The sequence below is a fragment of the Parus major genome, chromosome Z (assembly GCF_001522545.3).
Source record: "Parus major isolate Abel chromosome Z, Parus_major1.1, whole genome shotgun sequence".
In the NCBI taxonomy this organism is placed as follows: Eukaryota; Metazoa; Chordata; class Aves; order Passeriformes; family Paridae; genus Parus; species Parus major.
Window position 1 is genome coordinate 67,006,148 of NC_031799.1, and position 25,128 is coordinate 67,031,275.

Consider the following 25,128-nt stretch of genomic DNA (forward strand, 5'->3'; position numbering starts at 1 on the left):
TATCATAGTTCTTCAGCAATCCATGTAATCTACAATGATTGCATGTGTGGAAAATACATGCAAGGAGCCTAGCACAGGGAGGCTTTTTGTAAAACAAGACCTGGAAATATAAGACCCCATAAAATATGAGTCACAAAATTTGACTATGTACCTACCCTGTTTAGATTGGCAAAGCACAGCTATTATCACAAAGAATTATTTGGTTTTTCAGTGGGGCCAATCTATGGTAGTTTGCACATGCTCAAGCTTGGAGCATCTCCCAGGGTGTCTGTGGTTTGAAAAAACAGCTTCACAACTCTGCTTCTAAGTGTACCAGAACTTCAAATAAAAATCTCAGTCACCTATATACTGCCAATATTGCAGGTCACTCAGGGGCAAAGCTGTAAGAAAAAAAAATTACAGGAGACAAGTTAACATAGATTTATTTTATTGTAATGGACTCTTTAAATGGATCTGCTTTAAAGTGACCCTGTTAATACAGGGTTTCATAAATAAGCAGCATAAACCCTCACCTGCTTTAAAATACAAATCTGAACGTTTACAAGGTCAGGTATCATCATATTATTTTCATGCATGCTCTTACCATTGTTGTTTTGCAATGCATTGCTCTGTTAGGAAACATTTCTTTACCAAGAGCATGGTCAAACACTGGAACAGGCTTCCTTGGTAGATGACCAATGCCCCAAGCTTCTCAGTGTTCAAGAGGCATTTGGACAATGCCCTTTGTTGCTCAGTGCTGTCAGATAGTTGGACTAGCTGGTCACTACAGGTGCCTTCCAACAGAAATAGTGTATCCTCTCTCCTCTCCTCTCCTCTCCTCTCCTCTCCTAGATGTGTATAAGAGACAAGTGCTCCTCTCCTCTCCTCGACTCTCCTCTCCTCTCCTCTCCTCTCCTCGAGTCTCCTCGAGTCTCCTCTCCTCTCCTCTCCTCGAGTCTCCTCTCCTCTCCTCTCCTCTCCTCTCCTTTCCTCGAGTCTCCTCTCCTTTCCTCTCCTCTCCTCTCCATTTCCTTTCCTTGTTCAAGATCCCATGACCTGAAGAAAGATTGCTTTGAGCTCGTTTCCATAAAGCCATTGTGTATGTGACCTGCTGCTTTTGTTTTGCTCTTGTCAACACCAGAGTTTTGAAGGATCAGCAAGGCCATAGTTATGTCGATAATCTGCGTGGACATCACTGAGGTCACAAGGAACTCAGCTGAGAGCCTGTTTGTTAATTATTCTTAGCAGGGCTATCTTCTCATTTAAAAGACATTTCAGTTTGTTTTCATAGAATCAAACAATATATTGGGTTTTAAAGATCACTTGATTCCAATCCCTCTTACACTGGCAGAGACCAGGTTGCTCAGAACTCCAGTTGACCTTGATGCCCCCTTGATGGGGCATCTACACCTGCTCTGGCCAACCCGTTCCAGTGCTTCACCACTCTCACAGAAAATAATTTCTTCCTTGTATGTAATCTAAATCTACTCTTCTTTAGTTTGAAAGGAGACCTAGACCTGCCCCTACATGATCTTGTAAAAAGTTCTTTATCTTTTCTGTGGGGTCCCTTCAGGTATTGGAAGGCCAGAGCTACCTCATCCTGAAGCTTTCTCTTTTTTTGGTTGAGCAACCCCAATTCTCTCTGTGTCATCACAGTAGAGGTGCTCCATCCCTCTCATCATCCTGGTCTTGCTCCAACAGGTCTATGTCCATCCTTTGCTGGGGAGTGTGGGAGACTGAAATGTTAAAGGTTAATGACTCTATCAGCCACTGGCAAAAGCAGCAGTTGATTTGCTGGAGGCAGATTTGTACCCCCAACCAAAGCGGGGAGGAGATATTTTGGGTACGTGGTGGCAAAATCTCTCATCTGCCTAAGAATAGCCAAGGTGCATAGGGAGTGAGCCAATGACCACCAGTGGAGGACAGCCACAACAAACCAACCTTTGTTCAGCAGCAAGCTGGGTTTCAAACCAGGTAAGTGAGAAGGCTGATAAGAAGCATATCATGTGAGGTGGGATAAAATTTTTACCATGCCCATGTCCTCCCTTGCACAACTGGCTCAGGTGTAAAACTCCCACCTGGGGTATCAGGACATTAACATGTAGGCTTGAAGATACTCATCCCATCTGAAGGGGCATAACTGGCTCAACTACATAGTTTCAGTATTTGTAAGAGGAATATACTTTGTCCTTGTTCAAAGATTACCAGAATATGCCTAGCACTACACAGAGTACCTGCTAAGAAGGGAGGTATGCCATCCTTTGGCATTTCACTAAATTTCCCACTAATTTGGGAGCCTGGGAGATGTGACTTTGAATCTGCATGAGAAACATCATAGTAGCTATTCCCCTGGGTGAGACAAATTGCACAAAAACACTCCCTTCCACATAGCCTTTAGATGGTGAGAGAAAGGGGAATGACCACCAGGTGAGCTATCTGAGTGTTTTTAAGCCTTAACTATGCCTGGATTTAAAGAGTGAATGACTGAAAAGAAACTTTGTCTTTCTCCTATACCCACCTACACCTTAATTAAGAAAACACTTAAGAGCTTGTCTTAGCCCTTCCTGAAGGCTGAACAAGCTCATCCTGGAAAAGTTTCTGATAAGTGGTGACCCACAAGTTACCCTATCTTAATAGCAGGTTCCCACAAAGAATTTGAAGGAAAAAAGGACATTTTTTTCTAGTAAAGTAGGCTTTTTGGACCTAGGGAATCCAGAAACTGCCTATGAGTTATTTTTTGAGTTCACTCCAAGTTTTGCATATGAGAAAACAGGGGTAATTTTTATTTTTACAAGAGGTGGTAGCTTTTCTTCCACCAGAATGATATTTCCCCTGCATGACATGTCAAAGATGAAAGAAAGTGAAGTTATTATTTATTCCTCTAAAACTACTTTGGAAACTAATTCATATAAGGAAATTAAGGAACTACCTGTGTCAACACTGCAATTAGAAAAACACATTTCCATCTAGGGTTCTTACACCATACAAAACTAAAATCATTAGTCATGGTGAGATCTATAGATTAGTATGTTCATAAAACTGAGAGATGAATAATCAGTAAAAGGCAGAACTACTGGAAGCAATTTAAATGACAGAAGTAAAAAAACATGAGCAACCACACCCCTAATATTTAAAAAATATGCAGAGTTACAATCATTTTAGATTGAAAAAGGTCTCTGGATGCCATCTATTTAAACTCTGTTAGTCAAAGCAGGGCCAGTTAAGTAAGGATCCTGTCCAGGTGAGGTCTATCTATTCAATGATGGAGATTTCAGACTCTCTGTTAGTACAGTCTAAGTAAAGTTAGCAGCACAGATAAATGGAAAACATCACATCTTTGTTATTTTATTAAAATTTATTGCAAGATCAAAGGTCTCACAAAAAAATAGAAACTTACAAATTGTGTGAATATTTTCAATGCACTCATAAAGAGACATTAAAAGAAAATCCGACTAAGATTCTGAACTATATCTGCAATAAAATTCACTGGCTTTATACTTAAAATATTGTTGCCATTTTGGAGTAAATAAACAGCATAGCATTACACATGTTCACAAGTATTTACCACTTATTTTAAACAAAGTATTTAAGTTTTTCTTTTTCCAGAGAAATTAGTTCATCCCCATTTTGAAAAGTCTAATAAAACATTCAACATCCTTACTGGAAGGAACGTGAGCTGATGTTTCTGCTGTAAAAAATTATGCTATGGAAATCAACAAATAGCTTCACAGAGTTATACAGCCATACTAAACAAGCTTCTATGTTATGCTGCATTAGGCCTTCTGGATTAGCAAAACATTTTGACAATAATGGCAACTTTTCAGCTGAAGCTTAAGCATTTCATAGTTTGGATTAAAATGCTGTAACCTTTGAAAAACAAATATCCAGTGTTACACACCTGACAACATTCTTAACCAAATGGTAATACTCTAAAGGTTAAGGCAACTCCAAACTGAAGCTGCAATGTCTGTATTTTCACAATTCCCTGCTCAAATTTAACTCCTTAGAACGCAGTGTGTGTGAGAGAGGGAGAGAGAGGCTGTGTGGTACTAGATTGCTGTTTGGGGTTAAACCATAACAGTCCCACAAAGAAAATAAAATATTCTGTGTGTCTAATTTGGATATTTCCTTGTACACACTGTATTAAGAAGCCTCTGATCCTACAAAATTGTACTGATAAATGGGACTCATGTTTAGATGGCCTCCTCAAGGTAAGCACTATTTGCATTGTAAAATCTGAGAGATCCTGTTACTGACTTATACCCATTCATCTGAATTTTCCAATTCATCAACAGAACAGCATAGTCAGAGGAGATAAGTTCATTTAAAATAAACAGTAATTTTTTTCAGCCACATATAATAAGCATTGCCAACTTATTTCTGATAGTTGGTGTACTCACTTATTCTCTGTCTTCAAGAAGTGTACCTGGTTATTATTGTTAGGGTAAGCAGTATTCTCATTATTAAAATGTCATTAATTAATTATTAATTATTAAAAGGTGGAAAGATTTTAATATTGGTACAGCTTCTTATATTTAAAGAAAAAAAAAGCTAAGATGCTGATAAGAAAATGTTCACTGTAGATTTTCATATTACTCTGCGTCTTAAAACATCTGGCATAGCTTTAGTAAATAAGAAGCATCAAGTTTAGTGCCCAGTTTCAACACAGGCCTCTGTTGATCAACTGCACTGGTGCTAGCACTGAGTTACCATTTACAGATCAAAGGAAACACACATGACCAAGGCAAAGTAAACAGAGGAAAACAAGCTTAACATCTATAACTCAAACTATCCAGAGAACTAGTAGGAATCCACTTCAAGAAATTTGCCAAAGGCTTTTATAACTTTTATGCAAACAAAACCACAATGCATTTCCAAAATTTTGCTTCAATATTTGTACTTAGTTGTACAGTACGTTAAGATCAGTGTACAGCTTTTGCCATTTTACTGTAACCTCTGTAAACTCACAACTATATTGCATCATATGAAAGGTTATAAACCCTTCTGCAATCCCCATTAGATATACTGAATGCAGCAGAGTGGAACACGTTGGTACAGAAGGTTAGGAGCCAGAGGACATATTGGGTGTCCAGCCCATTTGATAAGCCCGCTCCAGTGTTCTCTTGCAATCCTGCAGCACAGTACTGAAGGTTATATGTGGATATTGCTGCACCAGCTGCTCCACTGTAGCCTCGTTCACCTGCAACAGAAGAACAGAACCTGTGATGTGCAGAAAGTGAATGATAAGGGTAACATGAGGCAAGCTAGAAGAATAGACAAACTTTGGACTCCTGGGAAGGCTTGCAGGATGGGGCTCCTCATTGTTACTACAGGTTTGGGTGCATTTATCACAAAATAAATATATAGAATGTAATGTCCGGTTAGAGAATTAAAAAACCAAAATCAAACACAATGCTTTGATTACATTGTAAAGGAAAAAGTTTGTCTTGGGTCGCAATGCCAAGTAAGTATTCTATTACCATCTGTTAAAACCAGGTGGGGCAGTGTTCTTTATCTCTTCCACCACCCATCCTCCCTCCAGGGGGATCTTCTGTTAATGGGCCATTGAGTCTCCCTGCAGGACTGATAAAATCACATCATCCCATTGGGAGATGCTCCACCCAGGGGGAGGAGCCAAGCATTCCTACCTGGATATAATCTGAGACTTGGAACACCACAGGCAGCCTTTCTCCACTGGATTCCCAGAGGAGAGAGACCAGACCCATCTACACCAGCACTGGACGTTCAGAGGAAAACTACACCCTTCTACAGGATCACTGCTTCAACAGAACCACATCTGTCACTCCAGGAGGACTGCAGCCACCATTTAATGGGACTGCTACCAACACCCTGACCAACAGGGAGTCAGGTTGTATTCTGACTCTGTCAGTGGTTTTTTTTTTACTACTGCATTTTATTATATTTTATTTTCCTATTAAGTTGTAGGTTTGTTTTTTTTAATACATACTAGTAAAGAACTGTTATTCCTGTTCTCATATCTTTGCCTGAGAGCCACTTTTTTTCAAAATTATAATAATTCGGATATAGGGGATTTACATTTTCCATTCCAAGGGAGGCTCCTGCCTTTGTTAGCAGACACCTGTCTTTCAAACCAAGACAAAGTTTTATAATCCTGGTTAAACAAAATGCTGCCCAGAGTAAGAGATTTCTAGCTTGAAATAGAAGCTATTTAGTCAAAGTTGCTCAAGCAGACATACATTTAAAAATGTGAGATTTGTTTTTGTCTTTGGAAAATGAAAATGGATGACATCTATTAATTAACTTATGGTACAGTTATAGAGACATTTAAAAATGCTGAGTAGTAACTCCACAATTAACTTTACTGAAATGAACCTGTACTGTAGGGTTGCTATCAACAGGTCTGCCATGGAAAGTAATAGATAACATGACTAAAGACGGGGAAAAAATACTAGTTATTCTATGTTGCAGGTAGGTCAGTTACTCCTGTGTCCCTTTTTCTAAAACATTAAAGTTCTGCATGTCTTCATCACTTGCAGAAGATTTTATTTTAGCCTTCTTTTGTGAGGATAACACTCAGAATTGGGATCAATAATTAAAACAAACAAGATGTTTGGGTCTGGAATGTCCCTCTTAAATCCGAGATATCAAAGTTAGCACCTTTGTTCTTCATAAGACAAGGTAACCAGACAAACCCAGCAAAACCTAACACCTTTACAGCTGCAGTGCTGTGAGGGGATTACTTTATCAATTACTTTAAAGATGATTGCCATCCATATCACAGAGGTAAACAGATTTCTTCAGCCTTTCAACAAATAAAAGAATAACCTAAGAACCATGACTTGGGTCTCTTTGAAATCTTTGCTGAACAGCTGGGCATTTTAAAATGCATTGATACTACAGTTACTGAACCACTTGCATCAGCAGCATGTACAATTGATGGCATTGTTTGTTTTTTTCCCCTCAGTGTTACACACTGAAGGCCAAAAGTAAAAAGCCAGACTGAAACATTTACTACCATTAGAAAAATATGTCTCGAGAATAATATTTTAAAGCATGGTAACCACAGTATCTAGTAATATTTCTGTCCTTAAAAGATAACAAGGAGAGCTTCCTTCTGAACGGTGATTGCACCCAATGACAAGGATAAATGAAAGGTTTAATATCCAGTTCTTCTACTTTGATAATAGAAATACTCAATCTTCATTGGAAGTTTCATCTAGCTGAGACTGACTTGGATAGAAAACTGGTTTAACTTCACAACACAAACTGTACTTCTCTGGTAAATTGCTATGTTACAGTAGTCTTTCAGTGCTGAAAAACAAGAAGTGACTTTTAATAAATCAAAATGAAATCAGAGATAGCACAAGTCCCCCATAATATTTGATATCTACTGCTGAATATATACTTGCAAACTGTAAGTTACAATTCACAGAAATATTGTTTGGAAGGGAAGAATCCCTAAAGTAGCAGTAATTTGCTACTTTATGCCTATCCAAAACATAGTAAAAAGTCTCCTTTCATTAGAGTTATGCTGCAGAGACACATGACAGAATCTATCACACTACCGAAAACTTCTCTTAATGGTTAACTCAGGCACAAAAAAGAGGCTTAGAAACAACAGCTGCCTATTTTCCTCTTTCTTAACGGGAAACTCGAAGAAGATGCATTATTTATCTACCAGATAGCTGCAAATATTACTAGTACACAGAAGTTATTATGATTTAGCACTGACCTGTTGGGCATTATTTGTTAGGATAGCATGGATATTATGACTTTAGAGACAGTATCATATGCATATTCTCTGTTATATTAAACAAGTAAGGCGAATTCATTTCAAAGATGATGCTCACACACAGGAAGGTAGTAAATGCTTGCCATGTCCTGGTGCACTGGAATTCAGGACATGTACACAAGGGAGAGACTAGCTAGGTTTAAGCTGATGCATTTACTACCAGGCTCACTTAGGCATGGCTCATGACACTCATGAAGACAGAGGATATTACAATGGTATGTTTTATGGTATGTTTTAGCCTTAAAATCTACAAAGAAATCTATGGTAAACCACGTTGCACTGTTTGTCCTAGTTTTTGCTGATACAATTATTACTAGATAAAATAATATTTTATAAAAATTGTTGCTATTTGCTATTAATACCTTCTAAACAGAAAAAGGAAGCTTTTGGCATCAATTGCCAAATAGAGTTACAAAATAAACAATATGAATATGAAGAAGGCAGATAAAACCATTGCAGAAGTGCCACTGACAAAAACAGCTGTTTTATGACCAAAGCCTAAAGAGTAGAAGCTTTTCTCAATTTTTTACTGGAGCATTAAGTAAATATTTTAAATTATTAGTTTGATCCTAGGCAATAGCCTGTGCTATAATGTGTTGTTAAACAGAAAAGTAATGCCAAGTCCTATGGATGTATTTAGAACTATAACATTTACAGAAAGAAATTACTTTGAGTTGGAAAAACTGAGTTTACTGCCACAATAAAGGACAAAATTATTTTACCAAGCTTCATGATAATTGCTAGAATATATGTAACTTTAAGTTAAATGTAGAGTGTTCTTAATCCTGAGAGTAAAAAGCAAAGAGTTAAAAATTATGCCCAACTAAATTCAATATAAGATTACACCACAGTAGAAGGAGAAAAAAGAATTGGCAGTGGGACAAAAAACCTGGACCCAGAGATGAGAAAAAAAGTATACCCTATTAGAAGATTTTGATACCTCTTCTTTGACATGAAGAAGTCAGGTCAGACACTAAAACAGTGAAAAACTTTCAGTATTTAAAACTCTCCATACTATTGGACTAAAACTGCACTATCTGAAAAATAGGAAAAAGGGAAATAAAATTTTATTCCTTACTAATGAATGTGAAAAGTAATATCTAAGTCAACTTTGTAAGTATCCTTGTCATCATTTCCCTAGTGGTAAGATTAAGATGAAAAGAAGTCTTATGCCCAGCCATTAGAACACAAGCTTCTGTCTCTTTGTTAAGAACAGCCTGGCTGCTGATAAAACAAAAGTACTGAATGTCATTCCCAAAATAAGTTCATTACACAAACAGAGCAATTTCCCCTTCTGAGCTTAAACATTCTTGTTCAATGAACGGAAAGTAAAAATCTCCACATCCTAATATGCTGTAAATGCTATATTTTTCTTTCACAGAACTTTCATTAATCTTCATCTTTTGAGATGTCAAAAGAAAGACTACTGTCTGCAGATAAACTACCTAGATTATCTAATACATAATCATTCATCTGAATTTGAATAGCTCTTCAATTATATTTTAACACATAATGAAAGAATGCAGCCCATATCATTAAGGATGAAAGTAATAGGTTTGTGCAAATCCTGGTCATCAGACAAAAAGACAAAATAACAACAAAGACTGGTTTGAAAAATATTTTTTATTTCTGAAATAAAAATTTATCCCAGGCCAAGGAATAGACTGAAAAAAAAAAAACAGAGGAGAAGATGGGTTACAGAAAATGGCAGGACCAAATGGTATAATTTTCTTTTACCTCAATTAGAGCACTTCCCTAGAAGTCATAATTTTGAATACTTTTGCTTAAAGACACCTGAAGCACATATTGCCTATTTCCCAGAAGAATTTACTTGACTTTGTGACAAATGTTATCTGGGGTAGGACCTCCTTAACTTCTTCCTCTAATGACAGAGTGGTTTTGCAGAGAGTATTTAAGTAGTTGTCAGTGCTAGAGAACATTTCTCACTTGATAATTAGGAGTTCATCTTGGAAAGAGGAACAAGAACATCCTTCTAGTCCATGTGAAATGGAACACTGTCAAGAGGGTTTTGTGAGTACCTCTTTGGAGAACTTTCATCATCATTCTGCTATGTACACACAAAATGTGGCTGAAATGAGAAAAATGGGAAATCGGTGCTCAACACTCTTATTCTCTTTTAGGTAAAATGATCTGCCTGTAACAGAAAGCCTGAAACCCCCCACCATTCTGTAAATATTTTTCCCAGAATAAAGTAACCAACACTTATGAGCTGATATTTTCAGGCTCAGAGTAAACTGAAAGCTACTCACAATAAAATATTCATTCATATTTTGATCTGGCATGGTATATTTACTCATCTAGCCAGTACTTACTGACTTGGTACACCACTTATCTGACACAGAACATTTTAAGAAATTTCTGTTATGCTACTTTCCACAAGTTTTCATGAAAAATTCAAAATGCAAGTAAGAATAGTTATTAGGTAATTTTATTTTTTTTTCCCTTTTAAATGTGCTCTGCCATTTGGTTCTACTAGTAATTTCAGCATTTCTTTTCTTTAATTTCTAGAATCTAAAATTAGGAATTTCTAAAGATTCCAAAGGGCTAGGATTTTTTTTTTAACCTTTTGTTTTCATTTTGTTCCTACAACAGATCTTATTAAATTCAAAGGCCTAATTCAAGTTTTCCTAATCCTGTTAAGGTAAATTAGAGATTATATTTCTATAAAATCTCTAAACTATCAGCCAAACTAGGTATTTCTCGTTAATAAGACTGATACCTTTATTCACAGCTCAGGAACAGAAACAGATGTATGGGGGCTTTTCCTAAACTGTACTTTCTTAGTTACACTTCCTTCGCTTGTCTTTAGTTGATATTATGTCCTGGAAATCTTCTCTGTGATTGGATAATCTTTCACTAAATTGCCACAATTCTAAAATTTCCTAGTGATTTTCAAAACTGCTCCTATAGGTGCATCAGGATCAGTCTTAGAATGCAGTTCTAACTCTAAAGCTATTAAAATGTGCCAAGAATGTCTCAGTTGTGTTATCTAGAGCAATACTGAAAAGTAAGAGCAGAGTCATCATCTGAACCACAAGTTTTATGCAGCTCTACACAGTGTGTGAGTATTCAGCGTTAATGTAGAGTTTGAGTGGTCTTTTTCAACAACAAAACCTAAAAATATTCACATCTTAATGATTTCAGTTTAATGACCAATTCACTTCATAATTAAAAAGAAAAAGTTATCTCCATTCCAGGTTAGTAACTACAGCCAATAAGCAGTAATATAAATAAAAAAGCTACAGCTTGCAAAACTGGATTAGTGCAAACGTGCATTACTACAACTTTACACAAAAACCTGCTTATGTCCACTGCACCACCATTCAGGGATGAGAGCTGAAGTAATTTCTGCATAGTAACTAACGTAGCCACTGGAAGGGGCATTGGCTGCCTGATTTCTGAGGACAACAAAGATTGGTATCTACAGTTACACAACTTTACAAATCAGTCATTAATAAAAAATAACAGACTGATTCCTAATACTCTGAGTCAGCAATATCTGCACAGAAGGGCATTAATAATACATAGAACTGCTAGCTTAATCTTAAAAATCTAGTACTTCCTAAGAATTTTGGGGAAATGTTAGCAGGTGAGAGGTAACATTCAGACCAAAAGATTTTGAGGGCTGCCATACAGATAGTTAGGTCAGAAAAATGGCGCAAGTATTACAATTACATTTCTACATACAAAGATTCACAAAATCAATGTCACACAGATGAAATGCAAATGGATCTGTCTCCAAGGGCTTTCCTACAATATTGTTGACATTTTTACTCATGGAGTGGTATTGCAGCATTAGGCCTACTGAAATTTGTGTGCACTTCTGTCTCGGTACTCCACGAAAGCCAAATTTGTATGCAGTGGTCAAAGAAATGACTTTATAGCCATTGTGTGTATCCATAATGATGGATTTGGAAAACACTTCATGTTTGTATTTCTCTAATGCTTTACAAAAAAAAAATCCAATACATACACACTTAGAGTTATAAGCAAAACATTTTCACACAGTTTTTCTCTTCTGTAAGTTGTACTTTGCTTCCTCAAGTGAGTGTCTTATAAAAAGTGTACTTTGATTTTTTTTGCAGCTAATAGTTGAATGAATTATATTCTCAGGTGGCCCAATTATAACTATTGCCTGTAGCCATAACAAAATTAAAGATTTCTGGAAACGTTTTGTGTGAAGTGCACTTGATCAGCTAAGGCAGACATATTCCACAGAGTTTCAGTGACTGCCCTTATGCCTAGGGGCAGAACCCCTGTTTAGGACTTAAACAAAATAACAGCACTACCAATATTAGCACAATATCCTATAGTCCAAATAAAGTCCCTTATGGCTTGAGAAAATAATGCATTTTGACTTAGAAAATTATTATTTATTGAAGAAAAGAAGAAAAAACAATCACACATACACACACATACAAACACTCTTATTTGTAGACTCATAAGTAATGAAATTGGCAAGTATAGTCTGATGTGCTATTATTAGGACATTTGACAACTTAATTGTCTTAAACCTTTAGCAATTAATTACCCATTTATATTTGTAAAGGGGAAGGAGTAGGTAAGCAAGAAATTTCTGCAATATTTTCTGCTGCGTGAATTGAAATAAATGGAATACACAAATCTTCTTATATTCCATGGCAGCACTTCTGGAAGGATTTCAGGAAGTGTGTCAAGGTTGCTTGTGGAATACATCTACTTTACAGTAGTAAATCTCATCTGAAAGGAGTGAAATTCATTGTTGTGGTTGTTCTCTCATGTGAATGCTACTGCCTCAAACTTCCAGTCTACTGCAAACTAGCAACACCCATTTCAGATCTCTGTGAGGATGCACTGTCTTCTGCAACACACTATTTTTTACTGAAGTTTTGTAAGTACCAAAGGTTTCACTCTCAATTCTCTCTGCTTATTGTGAGGATTTATTTTTCTATTAAATCAGAGAAACCATTTTGAAGGACCCCTTCCGTTTGGCTGGTTATTTGGTTTGCTAATTCTGTCCATTTCATCACATGAATTTCTAGACCCTACCTATAGAACATTTCCAGGTAAAAATATTACCAGCATTATATATTTTCAAAAACTTTGTTCTTATAAAAACTGCAGCTAATAAAGACCTAGGTGCAGTGAAATGACAGTGGTAATTTATGTAGTGATAAATATTCTCTCAGATTACTTTTTGCCTGTTGAATTAATAACATTGAATATTTTCCTTCCTATTTGACTACATTAACAATAATTTGAGCACATTACTGAAATACCTGTCAAAATTATGGCATGTAAAACTAACAGAGAAGTCTTTCTCAAAAGTTGCCAGCTGGCAGAAATAACTGGAAGTTCCAGGGAGCAGTGCTTCTAAAATAATTCCTCTTTTTTTTTATAAATTCATAAAAATGCTGACCAGTTCACATTGCATTCTTCCTTAGTAGTTAGTCTCATCTTGATTTTGAACTGTTGATCAGCACCTGAGGGCCCATCTTTCTACTAGAGAATGACATGGTCAGGTGTGTGCTTTTTAAAAACAAGGACAAATTCGTTAACTCTGGAAAATTCCATCTTCAGCCCAGTGCCATGGGATTATTGCAGTGGTATCAGCTTGGAGGATAAAAGTCTTTTAGCAAAGAAACAGTTAAACTAGAAGAGCAAAATCTTTAGCTTGTATAAAAATCTTTCTTTTTTTAATTTTTTTTTTTTTATTTTAGCAGGTGCTTTCATTTACACACATAATAGATCTGTTATCCTAGTTAGCTAGGGGGAAGAAGCCAAAAGTAGTATTGTTAAGACTTTTAAAATTGTTGTATTGAAAACCAAAGTGAAATAAATGCTATTCTTCTTTTGTTGTGGGATAGCTGTGGTTTCCTTCTAATGGGATTCACAGATCTCATGAATCTAAAATCTTCATTATTCATAGAGAGATGTATCAATTGCAGCTCCTACATTATACACATAAAACTTAAAAAAATACAGCAATTCCTTTTTAATATGCAGAAATGTTACTTGAACAAATTATAGTAATTTAAAAGAAAAAAAGGGCTACAGATTTTTTCTTAAAGAGAAGGATTGGATATTTTCATTCGTCTTCAAATCACAAAACCATAATTTCAAATCTCAAAATGAACCCCTTGTAATATAAAAGAAGAAATGGTAGCAATTTGGCAGGTTTTCTGATCAGGCTAATGATAGCATTTTCTGAAAGTGGAAGGCAAATTGCTGTGATAATTATATTAAAACAAGCCATGGCTCTGTATTCTCACTATTCTGCCATTGATTAAGGACAGTTTAGCTCAAAAGTATATTTGAAATTGAAAGATGTATGTCTGGAACCTAGGATATATAAAAAAGCTAATGCTCTTTTTCACTTACCTTGCAGACTAGCTATGCAAATGAAATGCTTGTGAGTGATGGGTAAAAATGTTTCTCTTAAACAACAGTAGCTGCATTCATGCTAGGCTAATGATTTGCAGTCTTCACTGAATATGTGTTTAAAAATTTTTGTAAAACAGGTTTTGTAGAAGAACAAAGTGATAAATTATATTAAAAATCCACATATTTTCTAAAAATCTTGTTCTTACTTAAGATGCAAATGATTTCTTAACTGACCATTTTCATTTTTCAGGATCATTTATCTTTCTTCCTCTCTCCAGTAACATGAAACAGTTTGTCATTTTGTCAGTTGTACTGGCCATCAACTTCCGTGCTCTAATACCTCAGCAAAGCTAGAATAGGAAATATATGCTACAATTTATCTGAGAAAGTCATCTGGAATAAACTACAGGCTTCCAGAAATACTTTCATTAAAACCAACCATGTATTTTTTGAGAAATTAATCTCAAAAAATACAAAGAAAGAAGAAAGGAATAAGGACCAATATGACTTATTAACTAAGTTGTGTGTTCTCTCAAAGCCAACTTTGTTGGACTCTCTTCATTTCATTCACACATAATGGTGAATATTGAATTTTGCGGCCTCTGTTTTTCAGGTCATTTTTCTGCCTATTTTCCCATGAAATGTCTCCTGCATTTATGTGGGAGCACTGTTGATAACCACTCCAAATTTCACCAGTTATAGGAAAAGGATCTTGAAAAATGAAAATTGTGTGTGAGAAAAGTTGCAGGAAGATTATTGTGATGAATTGTTCAACCAGTCAAGCTATCACCCAGAAAAAAAAAAAAAAAAAAAAAAAAACCAACAAATTTTTAGGCCCTACTTCCTAGTTGATACTGAGCCATTTTCCCCAAGGGGGAAGATTTCAAGCTGCCACTATTTAAAGCTGTTTCACTTCTTGTGAGAGCACAAGAAAGAGTGCTATAAAGAAATCTTTCAAATGAGTTCTAGCAATAAATAGTATAGAGAACATCACCCTTTTCCTTCACTTTTTTTTTTATTTTTAATATGAAATACAAAATATACCAAAATAATTAATCAAGTAACTAGAAGAAGTAAATAGGATCTAGATCAGTTTAATGATAGGAATGTAGAGTACACTGTGTTCAGGAAGTAAAACTTGAAATGTACATTTAAATCTGTTATTTTGATGTAGGCATAATTTTATGCCCTTAGGATGCAAGTAGAGCTCTTAGGAATTCTGATGTCAGTGTTTGTGGGAGGAAAGAAAGCATCCTGTAACTGCCCACACCTTTTTCAAGGTACTTAAAGTAATTAAAGGAAATTGAATTATCTTTAAAATAGCCCCTTTCTGAAGCTGTGATAAAAAAATACAGAGCTAGAATTAAAATTTGGTTGAAAGAACAATGTTCTTTCAACATGTCATGTTCTCTTTCTGCTGTGGGGAACTAAACTGAAGTGAATTTAATATTGTTATTCTTTTCTTGGTGTTTACTTGGATGACAAAGCAAGACCTGCTGTGCCCCTAAGCAGCACCAACCCACCATGCGCTCTCACACAGCCACATCCAGTCCTAAAACACAATGTTGGGCTGCAACCCCCAGCAGCACAGCACTCTGTGCAGAGGAATGGGGAGTTTGTGGTTCCACCCTGTTCCCAGAGCACTGTGAAGAGGTGACACAAAGGAACGAAGCCTGGACTGCTGCCCCTGGGAGAGCAGCACGGCGCAAACACAGGCAGCAACACTGGAATGCAAAACAGAAATGCCTTATCTTTCATGCCTTTCCCAATTACAAACCTCTAAAATGTCCTGCTTAGGCCTTAAATAACTGCTGATTGTATCTGTTACTGCATTCAAAAGAAATGGAGACTCAAAATGGCAACACTTTCTCTCTATGGAACACATGACTTGTGCAGTCCCAAGTGCTGCCTGGTGCCTGCACAGATGCGCACATACCCATGTACACAAACATTTATTTGCACAGTCAATACCCTGTCCTGTGAGAGACATCAGAAGGGAGAAGAGGCCTAGCTGTACTGTTCATGTTGCTATGCAGACAGGTGGGGAATTCTGTTGTCCAGAACACAGGTATTTAAAAACATTTAGAGTCTAGACTGCTTTCACACTTCAGGAGGTCTGGATGATAGTCTCTCATGTATCCCATCTGATACAGAAAAGTTCCAGCTGAAATATATGCTCTCATTCTGATGACCTCATGGTAAAGTCAGCATTTTTTTATGACATTTCTCAACACAATGTCATCTATTTTAAGGCAAACAAAATATGCTCCTGTGGTGTGCATGTTAGATGGTAGGAAAAATGATAAAAAGAAAGGTCATGGCAATAGCAGTTTGATGAAAAATGAATAATTTGATTATTTTCATGGTGTGTATCAATAATGCTCTGCATCTACTGAAACACATTGCCTGGAGGCACTTGGATAATCAATGGCATGAAACAGAGACTGTCTTTACCCAGGCTTGCAGCCTCTCTTGATCTTTCTGGGGAGGACCCTTGACGCCTCTAATTTATGTCAAGTGCATATCAAAGAAATTCCAAAGAGCCTGGCTCATAAAGAGTATTTTAGTGGTACCCATTTGAAGTCTACTTACATATGTTACTTATGTAACTGTGTTTAAATACTTCCCTTCCAAATGCCTGAGAATTCTTAGAAAGGCATAAAAGCTACCTGGTACTAGCATAACAGTCATTACCTCAGGAAAGGAAGTCTGGTTAGAGGGGACAAATCTCCTAACCTCTTCACTGCAAGCTGACACCAGTACAAAGACAAGAATTTTGGCCAACAGGGAGTGTACATAAACCCCTCTGCACCACCCAAGAATTCTCTTTAATGATGTGTTCGACACTGACATTTTTAATTTAATAGAGCAGCCACTGGAAAAAATTAGTTCTGCATGATATTGGGGAAAGACAGTTGAGAACACAATTTTGTTCAGTAATTTCTCTGTTCGTTTGCAGTGGAAAAAGGGAGTTGGCATCTTCTAGCTGCCAAAAGTCCCTTAAGTCAAGGATACTTACTTCATTCTGTCTGTGGAGCTATTCTTCCCATCAAGGCTTTGCAAACAAGAAAATATTCCCAGTGGTAGTCCCACTACTACACTCTTCACTGTAACAGCATTTAGGAATTTCTTAAGATCATTTATCTACCATACTTTGAATACTTGCAGATGCACACACACACTTGCAGGAACACAGTCAACAGTGCTTTTCTGAAGCTTTCTTAAGTAATATTTTTTTTTTTCCTTTTAGCAGTTGACTTTCAAAACACAAAAGATGTTGTATACTTGTCTAAAGAACTAGAAAAGCATTTACCAGCAATTAGAGGAATACAGACTGTAGTACATGTCTACAAAAATTACATATAGTTTAACTTATGAGACAGTAAAGCTTGTTTTCAGCATCAAGATAATTGATTTTCTATAGCAGTTGAAGACAGGATAAAATTATTGCACTTATTAGAGCCTTGTTGATTTTTCAACATTAGCTGAATTCACAAAATAATTCACATGTGCAGGAGTGGTTAGATGATTCCTGGTCAGATCTAGTTCCTGAGGTCAAGCTGTTACCCTTTTAACATTCTCTAAGTACGTAATCTTAGCACAATCCATCAGAGATTCACACACTCTTTTTGTCTGTTGGCTCTTATAAAACACTAATGTTTAGGAGATTAAGTGGACTCAGCTTTGTTAGGCAGAACAATTCTTCCAAAGTGCTCAACCTCCTCACAAACTGGAAACTGCATAAAAAAAACTGGCTTTGCAAAGTGCTGTTTCTAACTTTACCACTGACCTGGACATTATTATTCCTTGCCATTTGAAACAGTGGGTTTTGTCACTGTCTTCTGGAGTGCACTGTGAAGGATGCAAGGTAATGGTTTGGAGCATGAAGTTTCTTAGACTAAAACCTGTTTTTCCATAGGGTGTATCCAATCAGATATCCACAAGACTGAGAGATGCTTATGATGGGCATCACAAGCCAGACATTTTGTTGACGATGGCTGGAAAAGAAACAATCCCTGTAGGGTTATGTGAAGACTTGAGGTCAGAGACTCTGGACCTCCAGTGACTTTTCTTTTAGCTATTTCTGCTGTGTTCCCGGACCTCTTGATCTCCTAAACAGGAACATGATTTCTGAAGGCTATATACAGGGTGAAGTGGAGATGGACTGCCTTTTCCTCTTTTCTTCTAATGATAAAGTGCTGAAACTTAGAGACATTCTTACTACAAGCATAAAGCTACACAGTAGGAAACTCAATATTTTTTTTCTCTTTTTAGTATTATGGTTTTATTCAAATCTCTGTCCTTCTGTTTTCAAAACCATGATATATGATCAAGGGCACGGATATATATAGAAAATCAATAAATCACTCTTGAAGTAACACTAAAGACTTTTTTTTCCCCCTTTCTCTTCAAGAAACAAAGTAGCCTGTCACAGTTACAGCATGACATACCAACCACTTTCAGACAAAAAATATCCAAAACTGTCAGAGGGCAGATTTTACAAAAAACTTCTGTGAGCACCTCAGGCTGTGAGTGTAACCTACGGGTGTATTTTGAAAATCTACGTCAGCAAACATTTATAATGCTCCTTCTAGTCCTCTGGGTGCCTTTTGAGCTGCTTATGTGAACACAGCACAGCAGAACAGTTGCCACAGTAGTGAATACTAAACATTTTTGTTCAGAAAAACATAAACCCGGCTGCCTCCCTCCCTCCCTCCCACACACAGGAACACTCACACACAGAAAAAGGCTCCTTACCTGATCACATCTCATCAGTCCCAAGTATCGGAGCGATTTGCTGCGCTGAGCAATCTGGGTGGCTCCACGGTCCGTGATCTCTTTGCACCATCCAACATCAACTGTCTCTATTGTCATGCTGTACCTCCCAATGGCTATCAGAGCTGGAAAGATATGAAAGACATGAAATACACAGCTCTGCAGATGGCAACCTCAGCTCCACGCACACACTGAGTAATGCTGAGACTGAGTTTTGAAAAGCAGCTGCCATGCACTTTGTAAATGACATATTTCATAATTCTGAACTACGTGAAATCCGTCTCTTCAAATTAGGAGTACATACATGAGCAAACACATAAAAACACACAGATAAACATATTTTCCTCTATATTTTTCCATCAAGATAAACAGACCAATTAGCAGGCATATTCTATACAAATTCTTTTAATTACTTTTTTCAGAAGAATCAAAGATCAATTAATGAAATTGAAATAAATACAGAATAAAACCAATTCTATCTTGCTCTTCTGAGAAAATAACTGACTTTATACTACTAACACTTTTTTTCCCAGGAAAATAATACTATGAAAACAGCACTGAGATTAACAGGACATTCTGTGAGTCGATAAAACATGGTTTTAGAAAACCCTGCAGGAAATCTCATGTCACATTCTATAATTATATTCTAAAATTGCTTTTTTGTTGTTGTTGTTCATATCAGTGATGCAAGAACAATGGTGTGTCTCACTTTCATGTTTTCTGCAGAAACACTTTTCCAGTAAAAAGTAAAGAAAGAGTTAAAAAGGTCATCAGACCTTTTTTTTTAATCAAAGAAAAAATTGAACCTTTATTAAAGGAAAAGAAAGAGGATCTGGAAGTTCTGAATGGGCTGAAAAAAGGTATGCAGGAGAAACCACAAGGGATCTGAACTGTCTGGGAAGGTTTTGTCATGACATGACAATGACACAAAAGATACAAATCACTGGCACCCTGGTCACCATGGACTATAGCACTTTTCAGAAATATGGACTCAGGAAGTCAAGCTGAGTTTTATTAACAGAAATTTTAGCAGCTAAAATCTCAGTTTAAGAAAAAAGGCAAGGTTTCTAGTGTAGAAGTCAGCCACCTGCATACAATCAAGGGGTAGGATGTTCACAGTTTTTAACTCCAGTTATAAGGCAGCTGTCAAAAAGGAAGATGAAGGAGTGACTTATTCCAAGTAATGCATGTATCTTTAAAGAGTTGATTTTCAGTAGCTATGGGGCTGTTCTGTTCATGCTACATTCCCAAGTGTCAGAGGGAAAAAATAAAAAAAAAATAAAAAGAAAAAATAGAGAAATTACAAAGAGCTGGTAGCTCTTGATATACAAGATAACAATCTCAGCTAATCAGCATGTAACTGAGATCCAGAAGAAGAGAAGGAAACTCACCTCACCTTCCAGTGGTTCTGCAAAGAATTGTATTGATGGTGTACAGCAGTGAGCATATTTGGATTATTTATAAATATTTAGGTGGACTAGATTAGCAAACAAAATGAGCCAAAAGAGGCCAGAAACATTCTCAGAAGCTGTGGAAGGGGAAGTAGTGCATAATTTCTTTCTTGTTGCAGTTTTGCAAGATGGACAACAGTAACTGAATTTTGTTACTGACATACTGAATGTATGATAAGAGCACCTATTAGTAGTTTTATTATGGTTTCACTGATATTTGTAGGACAAAACCAACTTCCTGGTCTTTTTTCAGCACATCTCTTGAAAGTCCTAATTTTGCAAAATATAAATATGTATATATATATCAGAAAATAATCTTTGTACTTTTTTTTTAGAAACCTTTTAAAGTATCACTGTAATAAAAGGTATAGATAATCGGAAACTTTCTGCATACATTTTTCAATAGAAAAAGGTATAGTAATTATAGGTTATTGTACCTCCACACAAAATGCTACAGGCATGAAGTAGCACAAAAAATACTGAAAGACTTTCACTACATTGGAATAATCTAAGTTCATTTGATTCATATTTTGCCACTGTTTGTAAAGTTGCGACCATATTTTACTATTTTAAATGCTTCATGTAAAACTGACAAAGAGAAGAAAATCAACAGAGAATACTTTCATGGAAGTGCCATTAAAGACCACTAGAACACACAGACAAAATCTGTCCCCAGATTAGCAGACATCTCTCTGGAAAACCAAATATTTTGACAAGAGTGTACAATGTCATACTGAAGTCATATACCACTACAGCTCATCTATCAAACCCAGAAGGTACACCATTTGAAAACTCCAGTGACCATATTTTCTGGAAATTTCCATGTGTGCAATTACACCCTTACAAGAACACTCAGGGTTAGAGAAAAGACACACTATTCAGTTTCTATCAGCATTCAGCAGTGGGAGATAAAGAAAGGCTGTGAGAACTGGTGAAAATGTAACAATGCTTTCACTTTCCTCACATGAAAAATGTGACCAGGGATTTTCTAAACTGGGGTTTATGCCTCTGTACTCTGATAAGTTCAACTGATCAGTCTTGTAGCCCACAAAACATAACATTCATAACGTCCTGTGGCAAGGAATCGTGCAGTTCAGGATTCTCTCCTCTTTCAAAAATCACCTTCCCTTGTGGGAAATGCTGCCTAGAAATCCCAAAAGACTGTATTGACCAGGACTTCTTTATTGCTTCCAGACTTCTTCAAAGCACTGAAGCACAACCTCTCTTAACAAAAGCTTTGTCAATTCTTCCTGTACATGCTGTATTTTATTCACATGTTCACTAACTGCATTCCATATTATAACTAATTCGCCTTATAGAGATGCCAGATTTATCAGTTAATATTTTTCTGATCCTTCCTGAAACATTTTTTTGAAATACTTCTGCAAGGCAATCCTGTGGTAGTCAGGCAGGTTTAAGTGAAGGATTACACAGTGCAGCTAGGAGCTTGGCTATTTCATCCTCAAGTTCTTTTACTGAGTACACACACTTCTCCTTTTTGTATGAGCAAAATACTTTAAGCCACAAGTTTCAGCTAAAAAAATGGTTGCGTTGCTCAAAAGCTTTTCTTCCTCCATGCACTTGCCTACAATAATCAGAATACACTGCTATTCTTCAAAAGTCTGGCAGTAATTTAACAAGGAAACAAGCAAAATCCTTACAAAACTAAGTTTGGATTCTGTGACTTGTGAATTGTAGCACAATCAGCAGTGAATAGCCAAGAGTGTGTTTCAACACTAATGACAGCCAGGCTTAAAAACATGGTCGGTGATCAAAGGGAAGAACCTGACACTCTGAAATTAAGTAGAGAAGGATACACAAAAATCCTCCGTGTAGCTTGAAGATGTTGGCTTTGACATATGAACTTCTCTTTTCATTGAATATTTAACAAGGCATCCAATTTTTTTTCCTCCTTTTTATACTCCCATTTATTTTGGCAAAAGCAAGATATCATATTTCTTCTTCCTGTGCAAGGTTTGTGGAATGGAAATCAACTGATGTACAGCTCCGACTGCAGAAGATAAAGTGTAATGTCGCCAACTGGAATTAGAAAATCACCCCTACAGCCTTGAGCTGTAGCAAGCAAAACTGTTTTCTGGTTCTAGCAGTACTTGGTTGTAGCTGAGAAGCTGAAAGGACCAGGTTTGTAGCAAAGGGAAACGTCTTTTAGATGATCAGCTGGAATAGGTGAGAAAACCAAACAAATTTCATCCTTACTGCACTACCACTAAGAGCAAATTGTAATTTAATCTCCCTTTATTTTAAACTGATTAAGTTAAACTGACACATGTAAATGCATCTGCTACAACAGACAGGAATGTCTGTCAGAGGAAAGGTCTCTGTTCAGCTGTGCATAACCTGTGAAACCAGACTGCTGTGTGGGTGTTGTCATCAAGTCTAAGGTTGCTACAGCAGAAAAAATAACATACATATCTTTGGTATAAGAAAGCGATATTTGGCCTACTCCTAATTTAATTTTTATGTCTGGAAACAAATACCCCAAGGTTTTACATAATATTACCAAATACAACTGTTTGGAAATCTCGTGTATTTGAACACAATTAAAGCAAATTAAAGATATTTTTTAATGACATACATCTACTATGCTGTAGAGTGCTTCCTTGATCAATAAATGCTATTTCAATTTAACTGAAAATAAACCTCTGTAAGGCTTAACTGCATTGCTTTTTTTCTTCCTGTTATTACCTAAAATGCAAATGTACAAGGCACTGCATTTAGTCAACCTTCAGTAAGGCCTGGACAAAAATGCTTTTAAAAATTAATTATAATTGATATAATCCTTACACCGGGGTATTATACACATATATGCATCCATGCAAAAATAATTTTTGCATTTATTTATTTTATTAATGTCAAAAGGATTTATATGTGTAAGAAATAGAATTTAAAATTTCCAGTCTCTAAAGGTTTCACAGAGGACAAATCAATCAACCAAGGATTACCAAGCAATAGCATTTTACAGAACTTGGTGTTATGTTTTTATTTTTATATGTATACATTATGTAATATATACATATAATTAATATTAATCTACTAATACCTACATAAAACATAAATTATACAAAATAAAATATTGTATCTTTTAGTTTATTATATAGCCAAAAGTTATTAAGGTGGCTTTGACAGTTATCTATTAACTCCTGGGGAGCCTAATTTATAAAAAAACTTTAGAACCTTATGAGAGTTAAAACTGCAATAAGCAGATGTAATAAATATAAAATTGCATAGAAACCAATACATTCAGGTGTTAAAAAAATGGTTTAGTTATTCTCATTTGCCTGAGTTATTGAAAATATGAGTAAAAAAAGATCTGAAGAGAGAAGAAAATGTTCTATAAGACAGACCAAAAATAGGCAACCTATAATGTTTTTTCTATATTTTATTTATGTTGTCCTATTGAACTAGAAACAAAGAGAAAGATAAAAATCCTGCAGGTAAATTATAAACATCTGAATGCACTGAAGTTTTAACAGTCACAAAAATTAGTCTGATATTTCATTTCCAGTAATTTGTGGAAAAGAACTTAAAAATTAGCTTGCAATTAGACACAAACACTTGACAATTGTAAAATACTGTTGAATACAGACAATACACTGCTAACTGATTTTAATATATTATTATATCTACAAATGGAAACCTTAACTTATATATGCCAATAACAGTCCCTATGGTATAGAACAGATCAAATATTCCTTATACACAGGAAAGGCTTTTCTTTACAAATGCATGCCTGTAAAAACTTAAATTAGGGCAACTGAGTTTTATTCTCCAGAGCATATCCTGATGGCATAAGAAAAAAACTCGATAATTTTGCCCATGATAACTGTGTATGTTCAGCCCCTGCACTGATGAAGTTGGTGGTTGTCTGCCATGCAAATTACACAAGTCCTGCAGTTTCGCTAATCTGTTATGTGCAGAGAGGCAGGACATGCCTAATTCCATTTCCATGTGTCAAAAGCTGTTTAGCTGCTGCAACCATGCACAGCAGTTGAAGAAATCACTGCTTGAGCTCTCCACTACCTTACTCACCCAGCAGATATCGTAGCTCACAATTCATATTGCTTATCCCTCAAATGAAAGACTCACTGCATGATACAATTTTTTGTGCAATTCATTTATTTCTGTTTTGAAACCGTAAGGGTATTTTGATAATTAAATGAATGTTTGTTCATCATATCCTAACATCAGTCATGCATCAAGCACTGTAGTTCATCTTGTAGCAAATAAAGGCTACCATGGATGTATCAAACTCCAGTTTGTGCTTGTTTTCTAGTAAAAACTCTAATTCTGCTCAGGCTTTTGCACATCCAGCTAACATGCAGTACGACATGGTTTTCAGTTCCTTTATAATCAAGACCTCTCATAACAGCTACATTTCAGTGGCACCAGGAAATAACAAGGCAAGAGAGACAGAATCTGTACAAAAACTGGCCTTCTACCAGGAAACTCAGCCAATTCCATTTACAGTCATGCACTTCAGTACATTCCTGGTTTTCACTGCAGTTCCCTTGAAATTAAAGGAAAAACATAAAGAGAGGACATAGCCCTGAAATTCACTGTTCTCATAATCAAATATCAATCTTTATTCCCTAACTAAATTCCCATACAGTATGTCCATCCAACAGGCATATGGGGAGCAAGCAAATCCTTTCCCTATGGTACAGAAGTGATGCAAAAGGGAGATTGGTCACTGTTCATTTCAAAAATATTTTACACTACTGGTGTTTTAATATTTATAGCACA

At 36.2% G+C, this 25,128-nt stretch overlaps 1 protein-coding gene across 2 annotated transcripts in view; it reads right to left on the minus strand.

Annotated features, from left to right (window-relative positions):
- Positions 1-3,308: 3,308 nt before the first annotated feature.
- FBXL17 (F-box and leucine rich repeat protein 17) overlaps positions 3,309-25,128 on the minus strand; it is a 271,890-nt gene continuing 250,070 nt past the window's right edge. The window contains exons 8-9 of one of the 2 annotated variants that reach the window (XM_015653083.3): positions 18,896-19,038; positions 3,309-5,179 (exon numbers count right to left, since the gene is read on the minus strand). In XM_015653083.3, the coding sequence (XP_015508569.1) occupies positions 5,042-5,179; positions 18,896-19,038 (281 nt within the window). In that variant the 3' untranslated portion in view covers positions 3,309-5,041. Of the gene's footprint in view, positions 5,180-6,027; positions 9,843-18,895; positions 19,039-25,128 lie in introns of those variants that run through there. The other variant, XM_033520346.1, reaches the window with a different exon arrangement.